The sequence below is a fragment of the Nesoenas mayeri genome (genome assembly GCF_963082525.1).
Source record: "Nesoenas mayeri genome assembly, chromosome: 31".
Lineage (NCBI taxonomy): Eukaryota > Metazoa > Chordata > Aves > Columbiformes > Columbidae > Nesoenas > Nesoenas mayeri.
This window is the reverse complement of record NC_137567.1, coordinates 813,488-836,917: the sequence shown is the minus strand read 5'-3', so window position 1 is coordinate 836,917 and position 23,430 is coordinate 813,488. Positions and strand designations below refer to the sequence as shown.

Sequence of the window (23,430 nt, the reverse complement as noted above, 5' to 3'; positions counted from 1 at the left end):
GGTCCCCTCACCCACCCCCCCACCCGTGTATTTATTTACCTCGTTAAAGGGAATTAAACACTCCGCGCTAATTTGGTGTCTTATTGGCACCTCCGCATTCCCGCAGCAGGACACCCCAAAAATGTCACTGGTACCCGATGGGATTTGGAGTCCCGGGGAGGGTAGAAACGCACAGTGGGGGACATGGGGATGGGAGTAATGGGATGGTGGAGCTTTGGCGGCGCAGTGGAGCCAAACGAGGTCTTAGAGACTTAAGTTAATTATGAGAAGGTGGCTCTGCTGTCAGGGAAGGAGGGGGGAGAACATGGAGCTGGATCGGAGAACCGTTTGGGTTGGAAAAGGCCTGGCTATGGCATCGCTGCGGCCAAAACGGCACCATTTGGGGCCAAAACGGCACCACTTGGGGCCCAAAGTGACACCATTTGGGGCCCAAAATGTCATCACTTGGGGGACAAAACACCATCACTTGGGGCCCAAAACATCATCACTTGGGGGACAAAACACCATCATTTGGGGCCCAAAATGTCACCATTTGGGGCTCAAAACGTCATCACTTGGGGGACAAAACACCATCATTTGGGGGACAAAACACCATCACTTGGGGGACAAATATATCACCACTTGGGGGTCAAAACGTCGTCATCATTTGGGGCCAAAAACGTCGTCACTTAGAGGCTAAAACACCATCATTTGGGGCCCAAAACATCATCATTTGGGGGACAAAATATCATCATTTGGGCCCCAAATATCATAATTTGGGACCCAAACATCATCACTTGGGGGCCAAAACACCATCATTTGGGGCCCAAAACATCATCGTTTGGGGGCCAAAATGTCATAATTTGGGGCCAAAACATCATAATTTGGGGGCCAAAACATCATAAAAAAGCAGGTGCTGTAAAATAATAACCATAATAATAATCATCATCATCAACACAAACCAAAACACCCAAACGAACACTTAGACCCAAGTTCAGCCACCCAAACGAACACTTAGACCCAAGCTTAGCGACCCAAACGAACACTTAGACCCAAGCTTAGCGACCCAAACGAACACTGAGACCCAAGCTTAGCGACCCAAACGAACACTGAGACCCAAGCTTAGCGACCCAAACGAACACTAAACCCAAGTTCAGCCACCCAAATGAACACTTAGACCCAAGTTCAGCCACCCAAATGAACACTTAGACCCAAGCTTAGTGACCCAAACAAACACTTAAACCCAAGCTTAGCCACCCAAACAAACACTTAAACCCAAGCTTAGCGACCCAGGAGTGGGGCCAAGGGGACGTCGCTTGGCCCAAACCAAGCCCAGCGGAGTCTTTGTCGCATTCAAACGTTCTCAGATCCCTTTGCATGGAAATAACAACCCGAGGATGGATAAATCACATTCCTGAATCTATCATGGAGGATCCAGCACCCCCGGTGCCGTTTGCGGGGGATTTGGGGCACAATTTCCCTCCTCGTTTCGCTCTCCGAGCGCATAATTCACTATTGGAGATGGGAACGGAGCCGGCGCCGGAGTCCGAAGCACCGAACAGCCGAAAAAGGCGGAAAATTGGGGTAAAATAAGACAATCGAGTCACAAACCCAACGGGGAAGGGACCCCCCCATGTGCTGGGACCTTGAGCCGCATTTCGGAGCCGTATCCGGTAATAAACCGGGGTTGATCGCGACCCTGTTTGCAAACACACGCGGACTGAGGAAAACCGCTAAAATTAAGCGAAAATGTTAATAATCCAACCTCGTTCTGTCGGAATGTAGCACAAAGCGCCACGTCCCACCCCCCCGCCCCTCCAGGGCGCTTCGTTAGGCTGGGAATGCCTAATTAGCGGCGATTCATTATGGCTCCGGCTCCATCCTCGAGCTTGGATGCTCGGCCCCATAATGAAACGTGGAGGCGGAGGGGAATGAAATCCCGCGAATTAAGATGGAAATGATGATGCAACGAAGGTTTGGGGGTGTTTGGGTTGGAGGTGATGGTGTAATTAAGGTTTGGGGATGGAGACGGCGCTGGCACAAAATGGCCCCGCGGGGGGGAAGCGTCGGAGCCCGGCTCCGTGTGGCGGCTCGCGAGCTACATCTAGAGGCGCAGAAGGCGCCCCCGCGTCAATAAATGCAAACGGAGCGTTAAATATGAACGATGGGATAAATGTGGATGTTGGGATAAAGGTGGATGTCGTGATATACGGGGATATCGCGATAAATGTGGCTGTTGGGATGAGGGATGGCGCTCGAGCCTGGGGCGGTCGCCATGGGGGCAGCGCAGGCCTGAGGGGGCAAAAAAGACACATTTGGAGGCAAAAAGACACATTTGGAGGCAAAAATAGCTCTTTTTAAAGCCCAAATAGGCCTTTTGAAAGCCCAAATACGCCTTTGTAAGGTCCAAATATGCCTTTGTAAAGCCCAAATATGCCTTTGTAAGGCCCAAATATGCCCCTTCAAACCCCAAATGCGCCTTTTTTAAGCCCAAATAGGCCTTTTCAAAGCCCAAATTCGCCTTTTTAAGGCCCAAATTGAGCTTTTTAAGGCAGAAATGCACCTTTTTAAGACCCAAATACACCTTTTTAAGGCAAAAATAGGCCTTTTAAAAGCCCAAATACGCCTTTTCAAAGCCCAAATTCGCCTTTTTAAGGCCCAAATTGACCTTTTTAAGGCAGAAATACACCTTTTAAAGGCCCAAATACACCTTTTTAAGGCAGAAATAGGCCTTTTCAAAGCCCAAATATGCCCTTTTTAGGCCCAAATAGGCCTTTTCAAAGCCCAAATTCGCCTTTTTAAGGCCCAAATTGACCTTTTAAAGGCCCAAATATGCCCTTTTTAGGCCCAAATACGCCTTTTTAAGGCCCCAAATATGCCTTTTTAAGGCCCCAAACACGCCTTATTATTAAATACTGATTAATCATTATTAAATGCTGATTAATAGTTATTAAATACTGAGATTATACCTCATCTGAAGCCGCAGCTCACACCAGTTCATCAGTTCCCACCAAACAAGACGTCGACAAAGCCAAACCCAGAATAACGAATAAAGAATAACGAATAACAAATAATGAATATTCACTTAGAGCTTATAACCCGGAGCTTTTCTTTCTTAACACCACGCAAACCACGTCTCCATTTTCGGGTTTAAAAGAGCCGACTCAGCACACAGCGCAGAGGGTTTTTGTTCCTATAGGAGCGACGCGCAGGCAAAGGAGAATTAATCCCTACGTTTAATTGGAGAGGGCTTTATTTCCTGCTCAGAACCGCGACCGTACAGCCGGTTTGCGTCAGGCTATTTAATTTGCCGTTCGTTTGATCTTCCTGGTGTCGTTTCGCTACGCGGAGTAACCGGGAGACGACTCACAAGCGGATGGAGAAATGGAAGAATAAAGGGTTTTCTAGCTAAAAGGGACAAAGAAACGGCGCCGACGCGGCGAAACGATGAGCGGGAGCGACCGCGGCACCGCGGCGCCGCATAACACCCTGACTACAGCGCAACGAATGGCCCCGATCCGCCCTAAATTAAACAGCGGGATGGATGGATGGATGATGGATGGACGGATGCTGAGCCAGCTCATCCGTCGCGACCCGACGATCAATCGGGCGTTGGGAGTCGGAGCTCCGAGCCAAGCGCAGCCCTGGTTGGGGCGCGGTGAACATGCAGAGGGTTTGACGCCGGCTCCGGCGCCGCAATAAATACTCTACCGGGGTGGGTGTGGGAAGCTCTGGAGCGCGAGCGGAGCGTCGAGGAGACGTCAAGAGGACTCGAGCGGCTGCGGCGCGTCGGGCGTCCTCTCCGCTTCGCAAAGACGCTACGGGCCGTCGGTTGAGCCCTCACCCTCGGCGAGGCGCGAACCATCCGGCGCCACCGCCGAGACGGTTGATATGAAATGAGCTTTTAAATCGACTGGACGTGAAGTTCGTTTGGGGAGAGCGTTTGGAGTTGGGTTTGTTTTCTCTCGGCTTTCCTACCCGGCCAAGGCACTTCACTCCGTGCGGAGGATGATGTGGATCCCCGAGTCCGTGAACACGGGGCCGCTCATCTCGCCGGCCCTCAGGGCGAACGAGGCATCTTCGAACGGCTTCTGCATCTGACCTGCGGGGAGCAGACACCAGAGAGCGCCATTAAACCGGCGACAAGTGCCGCGACTGCGCCGAGTGAATGGAGCCACCTGCCAGGCCAACAAAACCACTAATTAACAACTCCGTGGGGGGGGGGTTTGTTGTTTGTTTCATCCGCCGACACGAGATGAATCAAAACGGCTCGTTTGTGATTTTTGTCCATTTTAAACAAGGGGGGTTTGCGCTGATGCTCAGAACCGAAAAACGCGTTGGCATGAATGGGTTTTCACCTTCCCGGCTCAAGCGCCCTCCGGGTTTGGACATGGTGTGAGTTACGAGCTGCGCTCAATAGTTTATAAGGTACATGGGTAATGTCACGACCTAAATAAGAATCGCTCTGGTCTCTAAGTCCCTGAGTTGCAGGAGGTTTAGTGGTCGGGATAGGGCAGAAGCGCTCGGAGGGATCACGAGCAGGAGGAATAATAATTGGCCACAATATCTGGCCAAGAGGAGCCACCGCTCTCCTACAAAAGGGTTCAAGAGTGATGGGATTTTGGGTTATATTGCAGGGTCTCCATCCGTTTGTCCCCCTTGCTCTAGGTCACCATTTGTCCCCCTTGCTCTAGGTCACCATTTGTCCCCCTTGCTCTTAGACGCCACCAAAAATTGCTCGATTCTTCCCTTTTGGGATTAGTAATAACTTCAGCTTGGTGTTCCCCCCTTCTAAATTACAGCAACAAGGGGTTTTGGTTCCTGGAGTGACCTGATGCATGTGGCTTCACTTAATCCCAGAATGGACTGGGTTGGAAAAGACCTCAGAGATCAAGTCCAACCCTTGGTCCAACTCCTGCCCAGTCACTAGATCACGGCACTAAGTCCAGTCTTAGTTTAAAACCCTCCATGGCCGGTGAGTCCAGCACCTCCCTGGGCAGCCATTCCAATGCCTGACCACTCTCTCTGCAAAGAATTGCTTCCTAATCTCCAGCCTAAATTCAAGTTTAAGCCCCCTTGTCCTATTGCGAACTGCCTGGGAGAAGAGCCCAATCCCCCCCGGCTCTGACTTCCCTTCAGGTGGTTCTAGAGAGTGCTGAGCTCACCTCTAAGCCTCTTATCCAGCCTAAACAAGCCCAGCTCCCTCAGCCTCTCCCCATGGGGCTTGTGTTCAATCCTTCCCCAGTCTTGTTGCTCTTTGGACCCGCTCCAGCACTTCAATCTCTTTCCTGACCTGAGGGGCCCAGAACTGAGCACAACACTCCAGGTGTGGCCTCCCCAATGCAGAGCACAGGGGGAGCATCACTGCCCTTGTCCTGCCGACTACGCCATTTTGGATCCAGGACAGGCCACCATTGGCCTTCTTGGCCACACTGGTGGCTCATGTTGAGCTTCCTGGCCATTAGTCCCCCCAGGTCCCTTTTGGCCACTCTGTGCCCAGCCCGGAGCGCTGCAGGGGGGTGTTGTGGCCAAAGTGTAGGACCCGCCATTTGGGATGAGCAGCTCACCCGTTTCCAAACCTGGTGCCACCCACCGGTGCCACATCCACCCTATCACCTTGATTTTGGGGGTTATTCTCCACCAGGACTCAGAAATCTTGCCGTGGGGTGCGGGCCTGGCCTCCCCACCCCACCAACACAGCTCATCGTGGAGATACATGGAAATAACATCACCTAGAAGCAACCAGTTCTACCAAATCCCATTTCCAGCCCGGTGGAATCAAAGGCAAAGAGAGAGAGCCGCGGGGTTTGGGCGCCGCATGTGGCTCCATTGCCATCTAGTGGAAAACCACCTCTCATGGCGTTTCTTTACACCATAGAAACCCTTGTGACGTATTTGTTCATTGAATACTGTAGCCGTACATCATCGCTTTGTATTTCCCTCCTAAGATAGAGCCAAAGAGGCTCCGCTCTTCCAAGGATTCCTTCTTGTTAGCGAGATTTTGGTGCGATCAGTAATCACGGGACAAATTCCCTCGGCGGCAACACCGTAATTGTCCTATTGCCACCATTTCTTAACCGCTTGCTCACCGCTAATTGGATTTATCCACTTATCCGCTTCTCGTTCCGCTCCACAATCCGATTTCCACCCAAAAGGATGAATATGAAACATGAATTTTGGTTATTTAAACCAGGTTCAACAGCTTCAAAGTGGGGGAAAACACAACATTTTAGCTTGATTTTTCCATTGAAGAAAATCAGCTCCCTCTCTTTTTACGGGTGGAAAATGGGTTCAAAAAGCCAACGGGAAAGAGGGATTGAAACAATTAAGCGCATTTCTAAGGGGAACAATAAGTTTTCGGCTGGTGGGGGGAGTAGTTTGGGGTTGGAAGCGCATTCGCACGACATCCCGTCCCTACCTCGAGTAACGTTGTGGTTTTGCTCCTATTGGTTTAACTTCAAGGCGTCAAATTACATTTCCTGGCGTGTAAACGCATTTTCCTGCTTGTTTTCCCAGTGTTATTAAACCTGACCCCTCCCCATGAAGAATGTTGGGGTTTAATCTTGATCTTAGGCTTAAGATGCTGGGTTAAGCTGGACTTACCCCTTCCGAATGCGCCCAGGTCACCTCCTGCCTTGGCCGAGCTGCAGTCGCTGAATTGGGAAGCGAGGGATTCAAAGTCCTCCTCTCCTGATTTGATCTTCTGGATGTAGCCTGGAAATACAGCAAATTATTCCGTTAGAAAAGGAGGAAAAAGGCCAAAATCCCACAACAAAAAGCTTCTCAAACCTCCCAGAGCCAGAACTAAACCTCCCTTGGCGCGGGTTTTGCTTTATGCCGCAGCCTATTTCTGTTTAAACTGGTAAATTAAAGCCTCCAAAGGTGATTTCGCCTCCTGCTCCCCAAGAATCGCACAAATTCATTGCGAATAAAGCTTTGGATATTGCGACCGAGCACCAAGAACCCCCAAGGAGTGAATTATTAGTATTAAAAGGTCAGTTAAGAAACGCTCGTTCTCATAACTGGATCTTTCCGGATGGGTTTTAAGCCGCAACAAGAAAATCTATGAGATAAATGATATTTCCCAGTCAACTAAACAAGTCACTAATAAAACAGACCCCAAGGAGCTTCAGTCGCTCCAGAAATCCAACTTATCATCATATCCAAGAAACCACCGTAAAGTAATTAATCATGAGGTGATGTTCCCTATGACCTTCAAAGGAAGAGGGTTTATTAGCGATAAAATGGATGGAAATGGCCCCGTTGTAGGAATTTATTCCGTCTACTGAGAAAACCAGCTGGGTATTTATAAAAGCAACGTTTTAATTGCGGCGCTTCCCTCTGCAGACGCCACAGATTGAGGAGGGAACGTCGGTGTGATAGCGAGACGCTGTTTTGCGAGGTTCATCTCATTTTGGGCTAAGGAAAGGTGAGGATGTTCCTTTCCATCCCCTTCACAGAATCACAGAGTGTTGGGGTTGAAGGGACCTCAAAGCTCATCCAGTGCAATCCCCGGAGCAGGAACACCCGGCTGAGGTGACACAGCAACAGGCGGGTTGGAATGTCTGCAGAGAAGGAGACTCCACACCCCCCCAGGCTCTGCCACCCTCACCCACAACAACTTTCTTCCCATATTCAAGCAGAACCTCCCGTGTTCCAGTTTGCACCCATTGCCCCTTGTCCTATTGTCACCGTTGGCTCCATCCTCCTGACGCTCCCCCTTTCCATATTGATCACCATGAATGTCACCCCTCAGTCTCCTCTTCTCCAGCTCCAGAGCCCCAGCTCTTTATTCCTTTCCTCACACGAGAGATGCTCCACTCCCTCCAGCATCTTCATTGCCCTGCGCTGGACTCTCAACAGTTCCCTGTCCTGGAACTGAGGGGCCACAGCTGGACACACTATTCCAGATGTGACACAATATTCCAGATGTGGCCTCCCCAGGGCAGAGCAGAGGGGCAGGAGAACCTCTCTGACCTACTGAGCACCCCCTTCTAATCCCCCCCAGGTCCCATTGGCTTCCTGGCCACAAGGGCCCAGTGCTGGCTCAGCCCACAGCACCCGCTATTCCCAGCTGGTCTCCCATCCAAGCACTGACCAGGCCCGACCCTGCTTAGCTTCCCACATCAGACGGGATGGGGCGTTCTCAGGGTGCTATGGCTGTATATGTTATATATATGTGTATATATGTGTTCCCCAAGTATATCCTGATAGTATCTGAACTAAAGGGCAGAGCAGAGGGGCAGGAGAACCTCTCTGACCTACCAACCACCCCCTTCTATTCCCCCCCAGGTCCCATTGGCTTTCTGAGAGGTTCTCCTGCCCCTCTGCTCTGCCCTTTAATAAAGGGTTTAGTTCAGTTACTATCAGGATATACTTGGGGATCATATACATATATATGGTATATACAGCCATAGCACCCTGAGAATGGCTGATCGGGGAAGCTAAGCAGTGTTGGGCCTGGTTAGTACTTGGATGGGAGACCTTGTGGCCAGGAAGCCAATGGGACCTGGGGGGGATTAGAAGGGGGTGCTCAGTAGGTCAGAGAGGTTCTCCTGCCCCTCTGCTCTGCCCTGGGGAGGCCACATCTGGAATATTGTGTCACATCTGGAATAGTGTGTCCAGTTGTGGCCCCTCAGTTCCAGGACAGGGAACTGTTGAGAGTCCAGCGCAGGGCAATGAAGATGCTGGAGGGAGTGGAACATCTCCCGTGTGAGGAAAGGGATAAAGAGCTGGGGCTCTGGAGCTGGAGAAGAGGAGACTGAGGGGTGACATTCATGGTGATCGATATGGAAAGGGGGAGTGTCAGGAGGATGGAGCCATCGGTGACAACAGGACAAGGGGCAATGGGTGCGAACTGGAACACGGGAGGTTCTGCTTGAATATGGGAAGAAACTTGTGTGGGGTGAGGGTGGCAGAGCCCAGGGGGGTGTGGAGTCTCCTTCTCCGCAGACATTCCAACCCGCCTGTTCCTGTGTCACCTCAGGGTGTTCCCGTTCCCAGGTCCCCGACACCCTGTGGTCATTTACTTGCCGTTGATCAGCTCCAGCGCCTCGTCCTTGGTGCGCGTGATCCTGTCCTGGCGCCACGAGGAGGGTCGGCGCGACTGGTTGTGCTTGACCAGGAGGTGCGAGCAGCGCACTTTGCTGGGCTCCCCGTGCCCGTTGGGCCGCCCGCCGCTCGGCCGCTCCCACTGGCTGGCGTTGGTGAGGTGGTTGAAGTAATAGACGCGGCCTGCGGGCGAGATAGGTCGAGCTTAGCAAAATAAACCCGGGAAGGAGCTTATGCACCCCAAGAGTCAGTTTTGGACCCCAAAGAAGCGGCTTCTGAACCCCAAAGAATTGATTTTTTAAACGAAATAATCATCTTCTAGATCCCAAAGAATCAGCTACTAAACCCCAAAGAATCAGCTACTAGACCCCAAAGAATCAAAGTTTTTAGCCCCAAGAATCAGCTTCTGACCCCAAGAACCAAAGTTTTGAGCCCCAAAGAAGCAAAGTTTTGAGCCCAAATAACCAAATTTTTGACCCCAAGAATCACAATTTTATCCCAAAGAACCAGCTTCTGGACCCCTAAAGAACCAGCTTCTAGACCCCCCAAAGAACCAGCTTCTGGACCTCCCAAAGAACCAGCTTCTGGACCCCCCAAAGAACCAGCTTCTGGACCCCCCAAAGAACCAGCTTCTGGACCCCCCAAAGAACCAGCTTCTGGACCCCCCAAAGAACCAGCTTCTGGACCCCCCAAAGAATCAAAGTTTTTAGCCCTAAGAATCAGCTTCTGACCCCAAGAATCAGTTTTTAGCCCAAATAACCAAATTTTTGACCCCAAGAATCACAATTTTACCCCAAAGAACCAGCTTCTAGACCCCCAAAGAACTGACTTTTTCAATGAAAGAATCAGTTTCTAGACCCAGAGAATTGAGTTTTTAACCAAAGAATCTGTTTGTAGATCCCAAGAATCGTTTTCTGACCCCAAGAAGCGGCTTCTTGGACCCCAAAGAATCAAAGTTTTTAACCCCAAGAATCAGTTTCTGACCCCGAGAATTGAGTTTTTAACCCAAGGACCAGCTTCTGATCCCAGGAATCAACACTTTAATGCCAACAACCAGCCCGAAACGCTGTCAAACCTCCACTATGGAGCCCATCGTGCAGCAAAGGTGTTTGCGGTGCTTACACCTTCATGTTATTGCTCCTTCCTTCCCCAAAATCACCTTATTTCTACCAGAAAATAAGACATTCCTTCTGCTTTCCCCCCAGCAGCAAATGAAGCTCCTGTGGAGTCGCCTCTTGACACACTCGGGTGATTCCGAAGTGGGTCGGAATTCTCATTGTGACCCCCAAAAGGTTCAAACAGACCCCGGTTCTCCCTCAGCCCCCCCAGACTCATCGCGCAGACGCCGATGGACCCACCGCAACCCCCCGAAGGGGTGAAGAGTCTCAGGGGGGGTCAAACCCGCCCTTTTCCCGACAGGCTGCTCCGGTTCTGTCCCGCTCCCCACACACCGAACCGCTTCCCGCCCACCCCACGGGCCCACGAGCCGCGTCACGGCCCCTCAGGGCCACGAACCCCGCGGGCACGGCTGCCCGGCACCCCGGCCCCTCACACCCCGCACCTCGGCCCCTCACACCCCGCACCCCGGCCCCTCACACCCCGCACGCCGGCCCCTCACACCCCGGCCCCTCACACCCCGCCGAGACCCACCGCTCCGCACCCCCGTTGTCCCGGGAGCCCCAACCCGCCGGCTCCTCCGCTCCCGACGCCGCTGCCCGTACCTGAGCTGCGGCTCATGCGCTTCTCCCAACCCGCGGGCAGCTTCTCCTCCTCCGCCATCTTCTTCCCTCAGCTGCGCCTCCCGCACCGCCCGCGCCCGGCACGGCCCCACTGGCGCGGCGAGGGGGCGGGGCTAACAAAGCCTTTCCCCGCTCTTATTGGCCCGAGGGAAGGCGGTGCCCAACCTCCCCGCGCTGCAATTGGTGAGTGCACACGTCCGTCTTGCGCTCATTGGCCGTGGGCGGGAGGCTGCGCTGAAGCGCCTGGTCACGTGACGGAGGCGCAGACGGTGGCCGCGGGCGGACAAAAGTGGCAGGAAGGCGGAAAGAAACGGCAGCGAACCGTTCGTTCACCGTTCGGCCGCTACCGGTGCCCCCCCCACCCCGGAACCACACGGCAAACAGAAACTCGAGAAACACGTTTATTATAAATCAATTAAACATTTCAGGGAAGGGTTTAGAGCCTCAACATGGCTCCTGCTTGGCGATACCGGGGGGCGACGGGGATTTTGGGGGGTGGGGGGAAGACAACACCGGGAAGGGGGAACCGGGAGGGGAACCGGTGGGGACGGTTCTACTGGTAGTAGAGCTCCAGGTTCATCCCATCGTGGATCTCATCTGGAGAGCGGGGTTAAGGAGAAGGGTGGAGATCAGTGGGGCTGGGGCAGCTGCGAACACCGCCCGCCCCCATTAAAACCCTCAAACACACAGAATCCCAGAGTGTCGGGGGTTGGAGGGACCTCAAAGCTCATCCAGTGCAACCCCCCGGGGCAGGAACACCCAGCTGAGGTGACACAGGAACGTGTCCCTGTCCTGGAACTGAGGGGCCACAACTGGACACACTATTCCAGATGTGACACACTATTCCAGGTGTGGCCTCCCCAGGGCAGAGCAGAGGGGCAGGAGAACCTCTCTGACCTACTGAGCACCCCCTTCTAATCCCCTCCAGGTCCCATTGGCTTCCTGGCCACAAGGGCCCAGTGCTGGCTCAGCCCACAGCACCCGCTGTTCCCAGCTGGTCTCCCATCCAAGCACTGACCGGGCCCGACCCTGCTTAGCTTCCCAGATCAGACAAGATCAGGCGTTCTCAGGGTGCTATGGCTGTATATGTTATACATATGTGTATATATGTGTTCCCCAAGTATATCCTGATAGTATCTGAACTAAAGGGCAGAGCAGAGGGGCAGGAGAACCTCTCTGACCTACCGACCACCCCCTTCTAACCTCCCCAGGTCCCATTGGCTTCCTGGCCACAAGGGCCCAGTGCTGGCTCATGGTCACCCTGCTGTCCACAGGACCCCCAGCTCCCTTTCCCCTACGCTGCTCTCCAACAGCTCATTCCCCAACTTATACTGGAACCTGGGGTTCCACACGCCATTCCAGATGTGAGATGCTATTCCAGATGTGGCCCCACCAGGGCACAGCAGAGGGGCAGGAGAAGGATACAGTCGCCCAGCGTGACGTGATCCTTGAAGATCGTGTACCTGCGGGGACGGGACACAGAGGGTCAGCGAACAGGATTGGGATGGGGGGAAGCGGGGGGCGCCGCTTGTTCCTCCCCAAGCCCCCACTCACCACTTCTTGAGCACGATCTTGTCCCAGCGGGTCCCGGTCTGGGCCGCGATCAGTTTCTTCAGGTCACGGATCGAGTCCTCGGTGCTGGCGGGGCCGTTAAGGAAAAGGCGGCGGGAACCGGGTGGGGGGGAACCGGGGAGATCAACCCCCACCCTCCCCACCCCCAACCCCGGGCGACCCCCCCGCCCCGTTTCCCGGGGATACTTGCATTTCACCCGCACTTTCTTGCCCAGACGGTCGTTGCACACGACTTCGATCATCGTTGCCTGAGGGATGAGAGCGGTTACCGGGGGGGGGACACGGGATGAGGCACCGGGGAGGGGGAAGGAGGTACCGGGAGGGGGAAGGAGCCACCGGGGAGGGAGAAGGAGCCACCGGGGAGGGGCCAAGAGGCACCGAGAGGGGATGTATCGTTAACGAAGGGGGTCCGGGAGGTGAAGGAGGGGGGGGGTCCCGGCCCCACTGGAGCCCGCCCGGTGCCCCCCGGTACCCACCGAGCTCTGCGTCACTCCCCACAGCCGCTGCGCCGCCGGAACCGGACGTTATGGGGAGTGTGGGCGGAAGTGGCGTCAGCAACGCGAGTGAAGCGGGTACCATGGCGGACGCGGAGCGGGCGGAGCTGCCGGAGCTGGTGTGGATGCGCATCCTGGAGCTGCTGCCAGTGCGGGACCGGCTGCGGGCGGCCAGGTGGGATCCCCCCGCCGCCAACGGCCCCGGGAGCGGCCGCCCCCCGCCTCGGCTGCGGCGCTGAGCGCTTCTTCGCCTCCGCGCAGCGTCTGCCGGCGCTGGCGCGATCTGGTGCGGGACCGAGCGCTGTGGAGAGACGTGGATGTGAGACCCGACGAGGTGCGGGCGGCGTCCCCGCACCGGGTCACCCCAGGGCGGGCAGGGGTGGGGGGGTCACCCCAGTGTGGGCAGGGGGTGTGGGGGGGGGTCACCCCAATGCGGGCAGGGGGTGTGTGTGGGGGGGCCACCTCAGTGTGGGCAGGGGTGGGGGAGGGGTCACCCAAATGTGGGCAGGGGGTGTGTGGGGGGTCACCCAAATGTAGGCGGGGGGTTCACCTCAGTGCGGGCAGGGGGTGTGTGTGGGGGGGGGGTCACCCCAGTGTGGGCAGGGGGTGTGTGGGAGGGTCACCCCAATGCGGGCAGGGGGTGTGTGGGAGGGGTCACCTCAGTGCGGGCAGAGGTGGGGGGGGGTCACCCAAATGTGGGCGAGGGTGTGTGGGGGGGTCACCTCAGTGCGGGCAGGGGGTGTGGGGGGGGGGGGGGTCACCCAAATGTGGGCAGGGGGTGTGTGTGGGGGGTCACCCCAATGCGGGCAGGGGGTGTGTGGGGGGGGTCACCTCAGTGCGGGCAGAGGTGGGGGGGGTCACCCCAATGCGGGCAAGGAGTGTGTGGGGGAGTCAGCTCAGTGCGGGCAGGGGTGGGGGGGGGGTGGGGGTCACCCCAATGTGGGCAGGGGGTGTGTGGGGGGGGGGGTCAGCTCAGTGCGGGCAGGGGTGGGGGGGGTCACCCCAATGTGGGCAGGGGGTGTGGGGGGGGCTCACCTCAGTGCGGGCAGGGGTGGGGGGGGGTCACCTCAGTGCGGGCAGGGGCTGAGGTCACAAGGGTGGGAGGGGTAACCCCAGTTGTGGGCAGGGACTGAGATGGGACAGAATGGGGGTCACCCCATTGCAGGCAAGGGGGCTCAGATAGAGATGCTCACCCCCACTATGGGCAGGGGGCTCAGATGGGGGGAGGTCACCCTATTGCAGATGGGGGTGTGTGTGGGGGGTCACCTCACTACAGGCAGGGGGCTCAGATTGGGGGGTCACCCCACTATGGGCAGGGGGCTCAGATGGGGGGTCACCTCACTATGAGCAGGGGCTGAGGTGGGGCAAGGGTGTCTAGGGGGGTCATCCCATTATGGGGAGGGATCACCCCAGTTGTAGGCAGGGCCTGAGATGGGGTGGCGGGGTGGTCACCCCATTGCAGACAGGGGTGTGAGGCGGTCACCCCACTGCATCCAAAGATCTGGGGGTTCCCACCCCCTGGAGTGGGCCCTTTTCTCTCCCCCCAACCCCAGCTCAGCGCCCGGCCCCTGCGGCGCTTGATGCGGCACTGGTTCCACGACAACCTGCGGGTGCTGCGGCTGCGCGGCCTGGTCGACTCCGGCATCAACCGGCGGCTCCTCACCCCGGCGCTGCTCCGTGAGCTCAGCACGCGCTGTCCCCAGCTCCTCTGCCTGAGCGTGGACGACGCCGACCTCCGCAACGTCCCCTACGACCGCCTCCCGCCTTCCCTCACCAGGCTGGAGCTGCGCCGCTGCTTAATCCCCGGCTCCTGGTTCTGCTGCGAGGCCGTGCCGCGGCTTCGGCACCTCGTTGTCCGCAACATCAACACCTTCGAAAGTCACCACCTGCTCAACCTCGCCTCCCATTACTCCCTGGAGACGCTGAGCATTTCCGGCTTCTTGAACATCAAGGATGCGCATATGGAGCAAGCGGCTCCGTATCTGGAGGGGCTGAAGCACTTTGTGCTGCGCGGCGCCTTTCTCACCAACTTGGCCGTGGAGTTCATCGGGCGCCACATGAGACGGCTGCGGTTCCTGGAGATCCGCAGCACCAGGTGGCTGACGGACGCGGGGCTGGAGGACTTAACGAGCCTGCGGGACCTGGAGACGCTGGGTCTTGATGTCAGCGACTGCGTTACTCTTGGGGGCGTTATTGCTCTGTGCCGAGCACTGCCGCGGCTGCGGAACCTCAGATTAGCCGTCCCTCGCCCCACAGATGAAGTAAGAGCTGAAATTGAGGAGAGTTTACCCGCTGTAGCTTTACATCTAATGCCTTACAGATAGCCTATGTCAATGTATTTTCCAGAATGAGGGCGGTGAAACACTGGCCCAGGTTGCCCAGAGATGTGGAGACACCCCAGGCCACGCTGGATGGGGCTCTGAGCAACCTGAGCTGGTGAAACATCCCCACTCATGGCAGGGGGGGCACTGGATGCGCGAGGAGGGTCCAGTCCAACCCAAATTATTGTATGATTTCTATACCCCAAGTGCTTCTTTATGGGTAAAGCTTGTTTTCCTGGGAGCTGCCACATGTATTTTGATGTTGGAGGTGAAACAGCAAGCGCGTGACGTAAAACGGTTTGTCAGGAACCTGGTTTTGGGGGGATTCCCCCCGTTTTGCACAGATGGAGGCAAACAGGGAGCCCCCAGCCTTTGGGAACCGCACTGACCAAAGTTAAGCTGAGTTTACAAGTTTAACCTCTGCCTTATCCTCTCTCCCTGCTGCTCAATATCAGGCTGCTGCAGTGTAGAATTCAGGGACTAAAACATGGCGCCCTCCCGCTACTAAAAACTCACAACCCAACCCCCAGACCTGCAGTTAATATCCAACTCCACTTAACCGCACACTGCAAACCCCCCCAGCTTAAAAACGCCTCAGCAACACGCACCAGAGCGGCCAATTTCTTGGAAGAGCTCGTTCTTCATCACCTTTTATCCTCCTCCTCCTCCCCACAACGTCACACCGTGACAATGAACGTCGTGACGTTCTGCTCTCGGGCGGCCGCGTCAGCCCTGGAGTGGTTTTAATTCAAATATTGCACTTATTTAATAAAGCTGCTTTTGGTCGATGGCTTCTCGCTGATTTTCTTCCACTGAGATATTTGAACTGATATTCCCCCCCCCCCCCCCCCCAATATTATTTGCTCTTTCCCCACTATGGGCAGGGGCTCATATGGGGAGGGGTTCCCCCCAGTTGTGAGCAGGGGCTGAGATGGGGCAGGGGGGTCACCCCATTACAGGCAAGGGGCTTGGGGGGTCACCCACAATGGGCAGGGGGCTCAAATGGGGGTCACCCCACTATAGGCAAGGACTCATATGGGGAGGGTCCCCCCAGTTGCGAGCAGGGGCTGACATGGGGTGGGGGGGGTCACCCCATTATGGGCAAGGGGCGTGGGGGCATCACCCCATTACAGGTGGAGGGGGGGATCATCTAATTATGGGCAGGAGCTGAGATGGGGTGGGGGGGGGGTCACCCCATTACAGGCAGGGGGTGTGGGGGGGTCACCCACAATGTGCAGGGGCCTCAGATTGGGGGGTCACCCCACTATGGGCAGGGGCTCATATGGGGAGGGGTCCCCCCAGTTGCGAGCAGAGGCTGAGATGGGGTGGGGGGGTCACCCCATTACAGGCAGGGGGTGTGGGGGGGTCACCCACAATGTGCAGGGGCCTCAGATTGGGGGGTCACCCCACTATGGGTAGGGGCTCATATGGGGAGGCGTCCCCCCAGTTGCCAGCAGAGGCTGAGATGGGGCAGGGGGGTCACCCCATTACAGGCAAGGGGCATGGGGGGGTCACCCACAATGGCCAGGGGCCTGAGATGGGGGGGTCACCCCACTATGGGCAGGGAGCTCAGATTGGGGGGGGTCACCCCACTATGGGCAGGGGGCTCAGATTAGGGGGGGGTCCTCCCAGTCGAGCTTATTTTTGGGCTCAATCTCACAATCCGACTATTCCCCCCCCCGCCCTCCAACCTTATGCAATAAGTCGTTTGGTTCCAGCCAGACCCGGATGACGAAATCCTCGTTGCCGCGCATCTCGTTAGCAACCGGTCTTTGTGCCCTGGTCCTGTTGGGGCAAATAAACAACGGTTAAACGCCCCGGCTCCGCTTTGGAAAGCATCCCAAGGCTGCCGGTTTAATGAGCACCGCGACACGTTCATCGCGCCGGAGTAATTAGCGTTATTAAAACTCAAATTGCTCCCTCTCAGGGTTGGGAGAACGGAGTTAAAACAGCAAAAGGGAAAATTAAAACCAAAAGCATCCGACAGTCAAAGCGCAGCTTGAACCGGAATGTTCTCCGGGTGTTGGCGGCGGCAACGATTTTATATTATATAAAATTATATTGTTTTATATCCGATGGTCCCAACTTTTAGACACCGAACAGATATTCCAAGTTGTCGTGGCCCAAAGTGGCCTTGGGGCTGTAAATACCTGACGAGCGCGGCGCAAATTGCGGCAATAAAGGACCGAAAAGGCTCTTCTTGGGTCACCGTTGTGTTTCCACCCCAGTAGCAGCTTCTGCAGGGCCGTTCCAGCCCCTTCTTGCTCCCCATTTCCACCCTGGGGGGGTTTCTACTCTGTTTAACCCCATGGCAGCTTTGCCAAAGTTGAACATGGTGGCACCAAAGCCCAATTTTGGGGCAAAATCCAGACTAAAAGACTTAGAGGAGTCAGTCAAATGGCTCTTGGGGCTGAGAGGGGTCAAAGTCAACAACCAAACTTAGGAAAGGCCCAAACTTTCCCTGTTCTTGGTCACCGTCATCCTAAAGCTGCTCCTAAACCCCCATCACGTGTAGATTTAGACGGCACCTTCACCCGGGTGCTCATCAGACCTAAATCTGCTTGATTTTCTTGGGTGAGCTTGTGCCTCCAGCTTCGTTTCCAAACCGTTTCCTATTTTGCAGCCGCACTTGGAGGAAATACCTTCAAAACCTTGAGAATTTGCCCTTTTAAACTCCAAAAGGATGGAATTATGAAGACAAAGGACACCCCGCTCGGCCCGTCAAAAACCTCCAGATAGATCAATTATTGCAAGCGGCCGCGAGCCAAATTGTTGTTTCGAGGGGACGAACCGATAGGGCACAACCCGAAAGACGCTGGTTAAATTATAACCTTGGGATGGAACAGTCCTAGAGACGTCCCACGGTCTTTCTGACGTTGATCCCGCTGGAAGAACCGTCTCCCTCGGTCCCGTCGGCGCCACCGGGATGGACGAGGAGCATCTGAACGATGATCTGCATGTTTTTAAAGGTAAACCATGGGTGCTTTATCGGCTTCGAGGAGCCTTTCCCCACCGCTGCTTTCTGAGGGAGACAAAGGCCTCTGCTCCTCTTCCTCCTCGCTTTAGTCACTCGAGCTAATTAGCTCTAATGTGGTTGATTAGTTGGGGGTGGGACCGCACCCTGATGAGCTTGTTGTGGGGTTCAGGTGGGAGATGATGCAGCGGGTTTGGGGTGTCACCCACAAGCCTGTCATGGCGGTGCTGGGCTTGGCCTGGGCCGGGGCACAATTAGGCTCTTCCTGGAGCTTTGCAAAGCCGAGCTTGCCAAACCACACAGCCCAGCACCCATATGGACCCCCCAAGGTTGCCCCTTGGAACCTGAGGATGTTTCTGAGGTTCGTCCCCTCCAAGAAGGACATTTGAGGACATCGAGGGACGGCAAAGAGACCTCCAGGCCTGGACTGTTGCCTGGGGAGCCGTTTCCCTTTTGCGAAGGCTTTGGAAATGGCCCAAAACACATGGTGTAAACTTTTGGGGTCCTTCCAGCCCCCCAGCTTGTCCCGAATAGGGATTACCACCAAAATTCCAGCTTCTGCACCCACTAGTTAACCATTCCGGGTTATTAATTAACCCGTCTATAAATGGAAGCTCCGAAAACATCCCGCCGACCCCAGGGGATGATTTTCACGTCTCTCTGCTTTGCTTTTGAAGACAGAAACTTCTTCCAGCAGAAGCTGAGATCCTTTCTCACCGTCTACTTGCTCCTGGCCCTTTCATTCCTGCTCATCATCACCCTGTTCGCCGTGTCGCTCTCCAGAGGTACCGGGGTATCTTTTAATTGACTAATTAGGCAGGTGGGACCATGAGATACATGAGGTTGAAGCGCACGATCCCGCTCTAGGAGAATCAATAGGTCCTAATTCCACGTGATGGTGACCAAGAGGAGCTTGGTTGTCCCGCCTAGAGACCGCGCTACCGTCTATATGTATAATTATATAGAAATATATAAAAATATATAAAATCCTGGGTAATCCAGGCTCCAAGTGTTTGAAGTTTCCTGGGGTTTCGTTGCATCCCCGGCAGAATAAAGAACCCAGAACAAAACGCAACGCAATGCGACCGACGTCTCTCCCTTCTCTCTCCATAGTTTCGGCCATTTCATCCAAACTCAACGAGGTGCAGCCGGAACAGAGACACAACTTTTCCGGCCGGGATTCCCTGTGTAAGTCCTGGTTGCTGTCACAACCCACCGGCTTTCCTTCCCCCTCTCAATTTGCCCTAAATCGTCCCCAAAATGTTCATCCTTTGGGTTGTTGCGCTGGGGTGGTGTCGGGCACCCGTCCCATTGTGTCTGCCGTCGTGTCCGCCGCAGTTTGGCACTGGGAAGCCCGTTGTCCCCGCAATATCCCTGCGATGTCCGTGCAATGTCCTCCTGTCCTTCTCGCAGTGTTTCCCTGCGGCCCCGGCTCCAGGGAATGGGAATATTTTGATGGCAAATGTTATTACTTCTCCTTGGCCCGGACGAGTTGGCACAAGGCGAAGGCTCAATGCGAAGAGATGCACTCGCAGTTGGCCGTCATCAACAGCTACGCCAAGCAGGTAAAACACAGCAATGAAACAACAATAAACCAACAATAAAACAACAATAAAATAACAATAAAACAACCAAACCACAAAGCCAAAGAAACCACCCACACAATTCTAGGCAGGAAAGTCGGGGTTTGCCCCAGTGCTGGTGTCAAACTGGTGGTTGCTCAACCACCTGAGAGGGTCCAGCCTTGGGGCGGCCTGGACCAGAGCAACATTAAGCTCTTCCTGGAGCTTTGCAAAGCCGAGCTCGCCAAACCGCGCAGCCCAAATTGTGTGGACCCCCCAAGGTCGCCCCTTGGAACCTGAGGGTGTTTGCAAGCCCTCTGAGAGGGGCATTTGGGGACATCGAGGGCCGGCCAGACCTGGACTGGCGCCTGGGGAACCGTTTCCCTTTTGGGAAGCGTTACTGGACAAGTTCAGAAACGTGTCACGGCCCAAAATACGTGGTGTAAGCTTAGGATTCCTTTACATTTTGTGCTACCTACACCTGCTCGCTGGGTGCTGTTATCCTTTGCGTCAGCCAGCAGAGAGCAGGCGGAACCCACGCGTCCCGCTGCTCCGGTACACACGGGATGCTCTGGTACATGCACGGGATGCTCGGGATGCTCCAGCACCCATCCCGCTCCTCCACCTCATAAAACCCCGCGCAGAATCGCACCCTCCGGCTCCTCCGTGGGTGCTGAGGCCGCCCCGAGGAGCCGTTTCCTGGCGCTTTTCCCTCCTGATCCCTCTCCCCGCTGCAGAATTTTGTCATGTTCAGGACACGCAACGAGCGCTTCTGGATCGGGCTGACGGACGAGAACTCGGAGGGTGAATGGGAATGGATTGACGGGACTGACTATAAATCCACGTTCACGTGAGTGCCTAAACCTGTCTTAAATTAGCACCTAAACCTGTCTTAAATCAGCCAGGTTTAGGTCGGCCATGCCGCGGGGAAAGCGGCTCCGCTCAGCCCCTCCTGCCCCGTCTCACTTTGCCCCTTCTCACCCCAGATTTTGGAAGGAGGGCGAACCCAACAACAGTGGCAACAACGAGGATTGTGCCCACGTCTGGGTGTCCGGGAAGTGGAACGACGTTTACTGCACCTACGAGTGCTACTACGTGTGCGAGAAGCCTCTGCCCAACTGAGCGGAGCCCCGTACGGAGCCGCCATCCCAAGCTCCGCACCGCAAATGTTCCTTTTCCTTCTTAATTTATACAATCCGCCTGCTCGGTCCACACTCTTCCTCCGCACCGTGCTGTCCTGAGGAAGAGCAGAGATGGATTTGGATGGTCCTAAGCAATAAACGCAGGAATCCGGGTTCTCCGTGGGGAGCTCAGCCTAATAAAGGACGATTATTGCTCTGGTTAACGAAGCTTCTCTGTTTCTAGGCGAGTGTTGGAGCTGGGGGTGGTGCAGGTCAGCGGTGACACTGGGCTGGGGACACATGGGACACAATATGGGGTTGGGACCCCACGAGTGGGATGGTGGCGTCACCCGGCGAGGTTTGGATTCCACGTGGCAAAATCGCCTGGTGCTTGTTGGTTCGAACGTGGAACTTGGTGGGGGTTCAGCTCCGTGTCACCGGTCACCGAGGGGTCATTGGGCTCCAGGACCCCGCAGGGATTGGGCTCCCTCCCCTATTTTCCATCCTTCTGCAAAATAACCCTCGTTTTGGGCCAGAAACCTGGGGTTTCAAGGCTGGTTTTAGGCGGGAATAGGCTCACAACTCTCACCCGTGTTAAAAGCTGCTGATGGCAGCCGGATGGTGCGCAGTGTCACCAGGCGTGTGCACGGGGGTGTGCACTGCAAGGGAGGGTGTGTGCACTGCAAAGTGTGTGCACTGCAAAGTGTGTGTGCAGTGCAGGGAGAGCGTGTGCACACACACGTGTGTGCACGTGGGCATGTGTGTGCACTGCAAAGGGAGTGTGTGCACTGCAAAGTGTGTGTGCAGTGCAGGGAGAGCGTGTGCACACATGCATGTGTGCAAAGGAGCATGTGTGCACACTGCAAAGCGTGCATGTGATGCACATGGGTGTGCACACATGTGCATGCACTGCAAGGTGTGTGTGCAGTGCAGGGAGAGCGTGTGCACACACCCATGTGTGCACATGAGCATGTGTGTGCACAGGAGCGCATGTGTGCACAGAACCGTGTGTGTGCACACTGCAAAATGTGCATGTGATGCACATGGCTGTGCACACACGTGTCCATGCACTGCAAGGTGTGTGTGCAGTGCAGGGAGAGCGCGTACACGCATGTATGCGTGCACATGAGCATGCGTGTGCATTGCAAGGTGTGTGTGCACTGCAGGGTGTGTGTGCGCACTGCAAGGTGTGCTTGTGATGCACATGGCTGTGCACACGTGTGTGCATGCACTGCAAGGTGTGTGTGCACACTGCAAGGTGTGCTTGTGATGCACATGGCTGTGCACACACGTGTGCATGCACTGCAAGGTGTGTGTGCAGTGCAGGGAGAGCACGTGCACACATGCACGTGTGCACATGAGCATGCGTGTGCACTGCAAGGTGTGTGTGCACTGCAGGGTGTGTGTGCACACTGCAAGGTGTGCTTGTGATGCACATGGCTGTGCACACGCGTGTGCATGCACTGCAAGGTGTGTGCATGCACTGCAAGGTGTGTGTGCACACTGCAAGGTGTGCATGTGATTTACATGGCTGTGCACATGCGTGTGCATGCACTGCAAGGTGTGTGCATGTACTGCAAGGCATGTGTGCACACTGCAAGGTGTGCTTGTGATACACGTGGCTGTGCACATGCGTGTGCATGCACTGCAAGGTGTGTGTGCACACTGCAAGGCGTGCATGTGATGCACATGGCTGTGCACACGCGTGTGCATGCACTGCAAGGTGTGTGCATGCACTGCAAGGTGTGTGCATGCACTGCAAGGTGTGTGTTTGATGCAGGGAGTGGGTGTGCACACATGTGTGTGCACTACAAGGTGTCTGTGCGCACTGAAGGTGTGTGCGCTGCAGGCAGCGGGCGTGCACACACATGTCCGTGCACACGCGTCTGTGCACACTGCAAAGTGTGTATGTGATGCAGTGAGTGTCCGTGCACATGCGTGTCCGTGCACACTCGTGTCCGTGCACACCGAAGGTCCGTGTCTGTGCTGCCGTGAGCGCGTTGTCGCCGCCCTCAATCGCCCGGTACCGGGGGTGCCCCTGGTCGTGTCCCCCCAACCCAGGGGCAGCACTGGGACCCGGGATGGAGCAGCACCGGGACACCCCCCGGCTGAAGCCCCGAGGTCCTGCCCGGTGCCCGGTTCTCCCCGGTTCTTCCCCGTTCCCCCCGGTTCTCCCCCGTTTCCCCCGGCGGATCCGTCCGAGGAGCCGCGGGGGGGACGCGAACCCCAACTCTACGCAGCCCCGAGCCCCCGGTGACCACCGCACGGGGCCCGCACCACCCAGTGGGCCCGTTCCCAGATCCCACAGCGGCGACAGTCGCCCCGACGGCGGGAGGACGCGGCTCCTGCTGCCCTGTCGGCGACACGGCTGTCGTGACACAGCCCCACCGTGAGCGGATTAACGAGAACCCCGCGGAGCCTCCCCCCGTGCCTGCGACAGCCCCTGTCGTGAGCGGCGCTCCCTCTGTCGCGACAGCCGCTGCCGGGAGCGCCGTCGGTATCGCCCCGTGGGCGCCCCGGGCTCAGCCCTCGGGGGAACTGGAGGGTCCGGAGCGGGTGTTCCGGAGGGGGGGTCCCCGCCTTGATGGGGCCCCCGGCGCGCTCCCGGCTCAGGCGC

The 23,430-nt window shown here is 56.0% G+C and overlaps 4 protein-coding genes across 5 annotated transcripts; 2 read left to right on the top strand and 2 right to left on the bottom strand.

Annotated features, from left to right (window-relative positions):
* Positions 1–3,194: 3,194 nt before the first annotated feature.
* On the bottom strand, positions 3,195–10,893 carry PIN1 (peptidylprolyl cis/trans isomerase, NIMA-interacting 1). Its single transcript, XM_080361384.1, has 4 exons — positions 10,752–10,893; positions 9,013–9,213; positions 6,583–6,693; positions 3,195–4,081 (listed from the first exon to the last, which is right to left on the bottom strand). Exons 1-4 carry the CDS (start codon positions 10,807–10,809, stop codon positions 3,972–3,974), a joined length of 480 nt encoding a protein of 159 aa, XP_080217510.1. The 5' UTR covers positions 10,810–10,893; the 3' UTR covers positions 3,195–3,971.
* A 264-nt stretch (positions 10,894–11,157) lies between these two features.
* Positions 11,158–12,887, bottom strand: UBL5 (ubiquitin like 5). The gene is made up of 5 exons (XM_080361374.1): positions 12,818–12,887; positions 12,528–12,589; positions 12,324–12,407; positions 12,195–12,232; positions 11,158–11,366 (listed from the first exon to the last, which is right to left on the bottom strand). The coding sequence occupies exons 2-5, from the start codon at positions 12,581–12,583 to the stop codon at positions 11,323–11,325; spliced, it is 222 nt and encodes a 73-aa protein (XP_080217500.1). The 5' UTR covers positions 12,584–12,589; positions 12,818–12,887; the 3' UTR covers positions 11,158–11,322.
* Positions 12,888–12,916: 29 nt separating this feature from the next.
* LOC308051083 (F-box/LRR-repeat protein 12-like) lies at positions 12,917–15,928 on the top strand. 2 transcript variants are annotated; one of them, XM_080361373.1, is made up of 3 exons: positions 12,917–13,010; positions 13,097–13,169; positions 14,389–15,928. In XM_080361373.1, exons 1-3 carry the CDS (start codon positions 12,919–12,921, stop codon positions 15,157–15,159), a joined length of 936 nt encoding a protein of 311 aa, XP_080217499.1. In that variant the 5' UTR covers positions 12,917–12,918; the 3' UTR covers positions 15,160–15,928. The 2 variants fall into 2 exon arrangements, with proteins under 2 accessions (XP_080217499.1, XP_080217498.1); XM_080361372.1 differs by having other exon boundaries at positions 14,335–15,928.
* Positions 15,929–18,082: 2,154 nt separating this feature from the next.
* On the top strand, positions 18,083–20,814 carry LOC308051076 (hepatic lectin-like; the record flags this gene model as incomplete). The annotated part of the gene is made up of 6 exons (XM_080361361.1): positions 18,083–18,125; positions 18,808–18,915; positions 19,244–19,318; positions 19,544–19,695; positions 20,430–20,542; positions 20,679–20,814. 6 exons carry the CDS (start codon positions 18,083–18,085, stop codon positions 20,812–20,814), a joined length of 627 nt encoding a protein of 208 aa, XP_080217487.1.
* Between the last annotated feature and the right edge of the window lie 2,616 nt (positions 20,815–23,430).

What these genes read in the sequence shown, in the direction of transcription:
- PIN1 (XM_080361384.1), bottom strand. Translation starts at nt 10,809, where the DNA reads ATGGCGGAGGAGGAGAAGCTGCCCGCGGGTTGGGAGAAGCGCATGAGC. An exon ending in GCGCATGAGCCGCAGCTCAG is followed by an intron (nt 9,214 to 10,751) that starts GTACGGGCAGCG and finishes TCTCGCCCGCAG; the next exon opens with GCCGCGTCTATTACTTCAAC. An exon ending in GGCGCTGGAGCTGATCAACG is followed by an intron (nt 6,694 to 9,012) that starts GCAAGTAAATGA and finishes CTGTATTTCCAG; the next exon opens with GCTACATCCAGAAGATCAAA.
- UBL5 (XM_080361374.1), bottom strand. Translation starts at nt 12,583, where the DNA reads ATGATCGAAGTCGTGTGCAACGACCGTCTGGGCAAGAAAGTGCGGGTG. An exon ending in AAAGTGCGGGTGAAATGCAA is followed by an intron (nt 12,408 to 12,527) that starts GTATCCCCGGGA and finishes CGGCCCCGCCAG; the next exon opens with CACCGAGGACTCGATCCGTG. An exon ending in AAGATCGTGCTCAAGAAGTG is followed by an intron (nt 12,233 to 12,323) that starts GTGAGTGGGGGC and finishes CCGTCCCCGCAG; the next exon opens with GTACACGATCTTCAAGGATC.
- LOC308051083 (XM_080361372.1), top strand. Translation starts at nt 12,919, where the DNA reads ATGGCGGACGCGGAGCGGGCGGAGCTGCCGGAGCTGGTGTGGATGCGC. An exon ending in GACCGGCTGCGGGCGGCCAG is followed by an intron (nt 13,011 to 13,096) that starts GTGGGATCCCCC and finishes GCCTCCGCGCAG; the next exon opens with CGTCTGCCGGCGCTGGCGCG. An exon ending in TGGATGTGAGACCCGACGAG is followed by an intron (nt 13,170 to 14,334) that starts GTGCGGGCGGCG and finishes CTGCATCCAAAG; the next exon opens with ATCTGGGGGTTCCCACCCCC.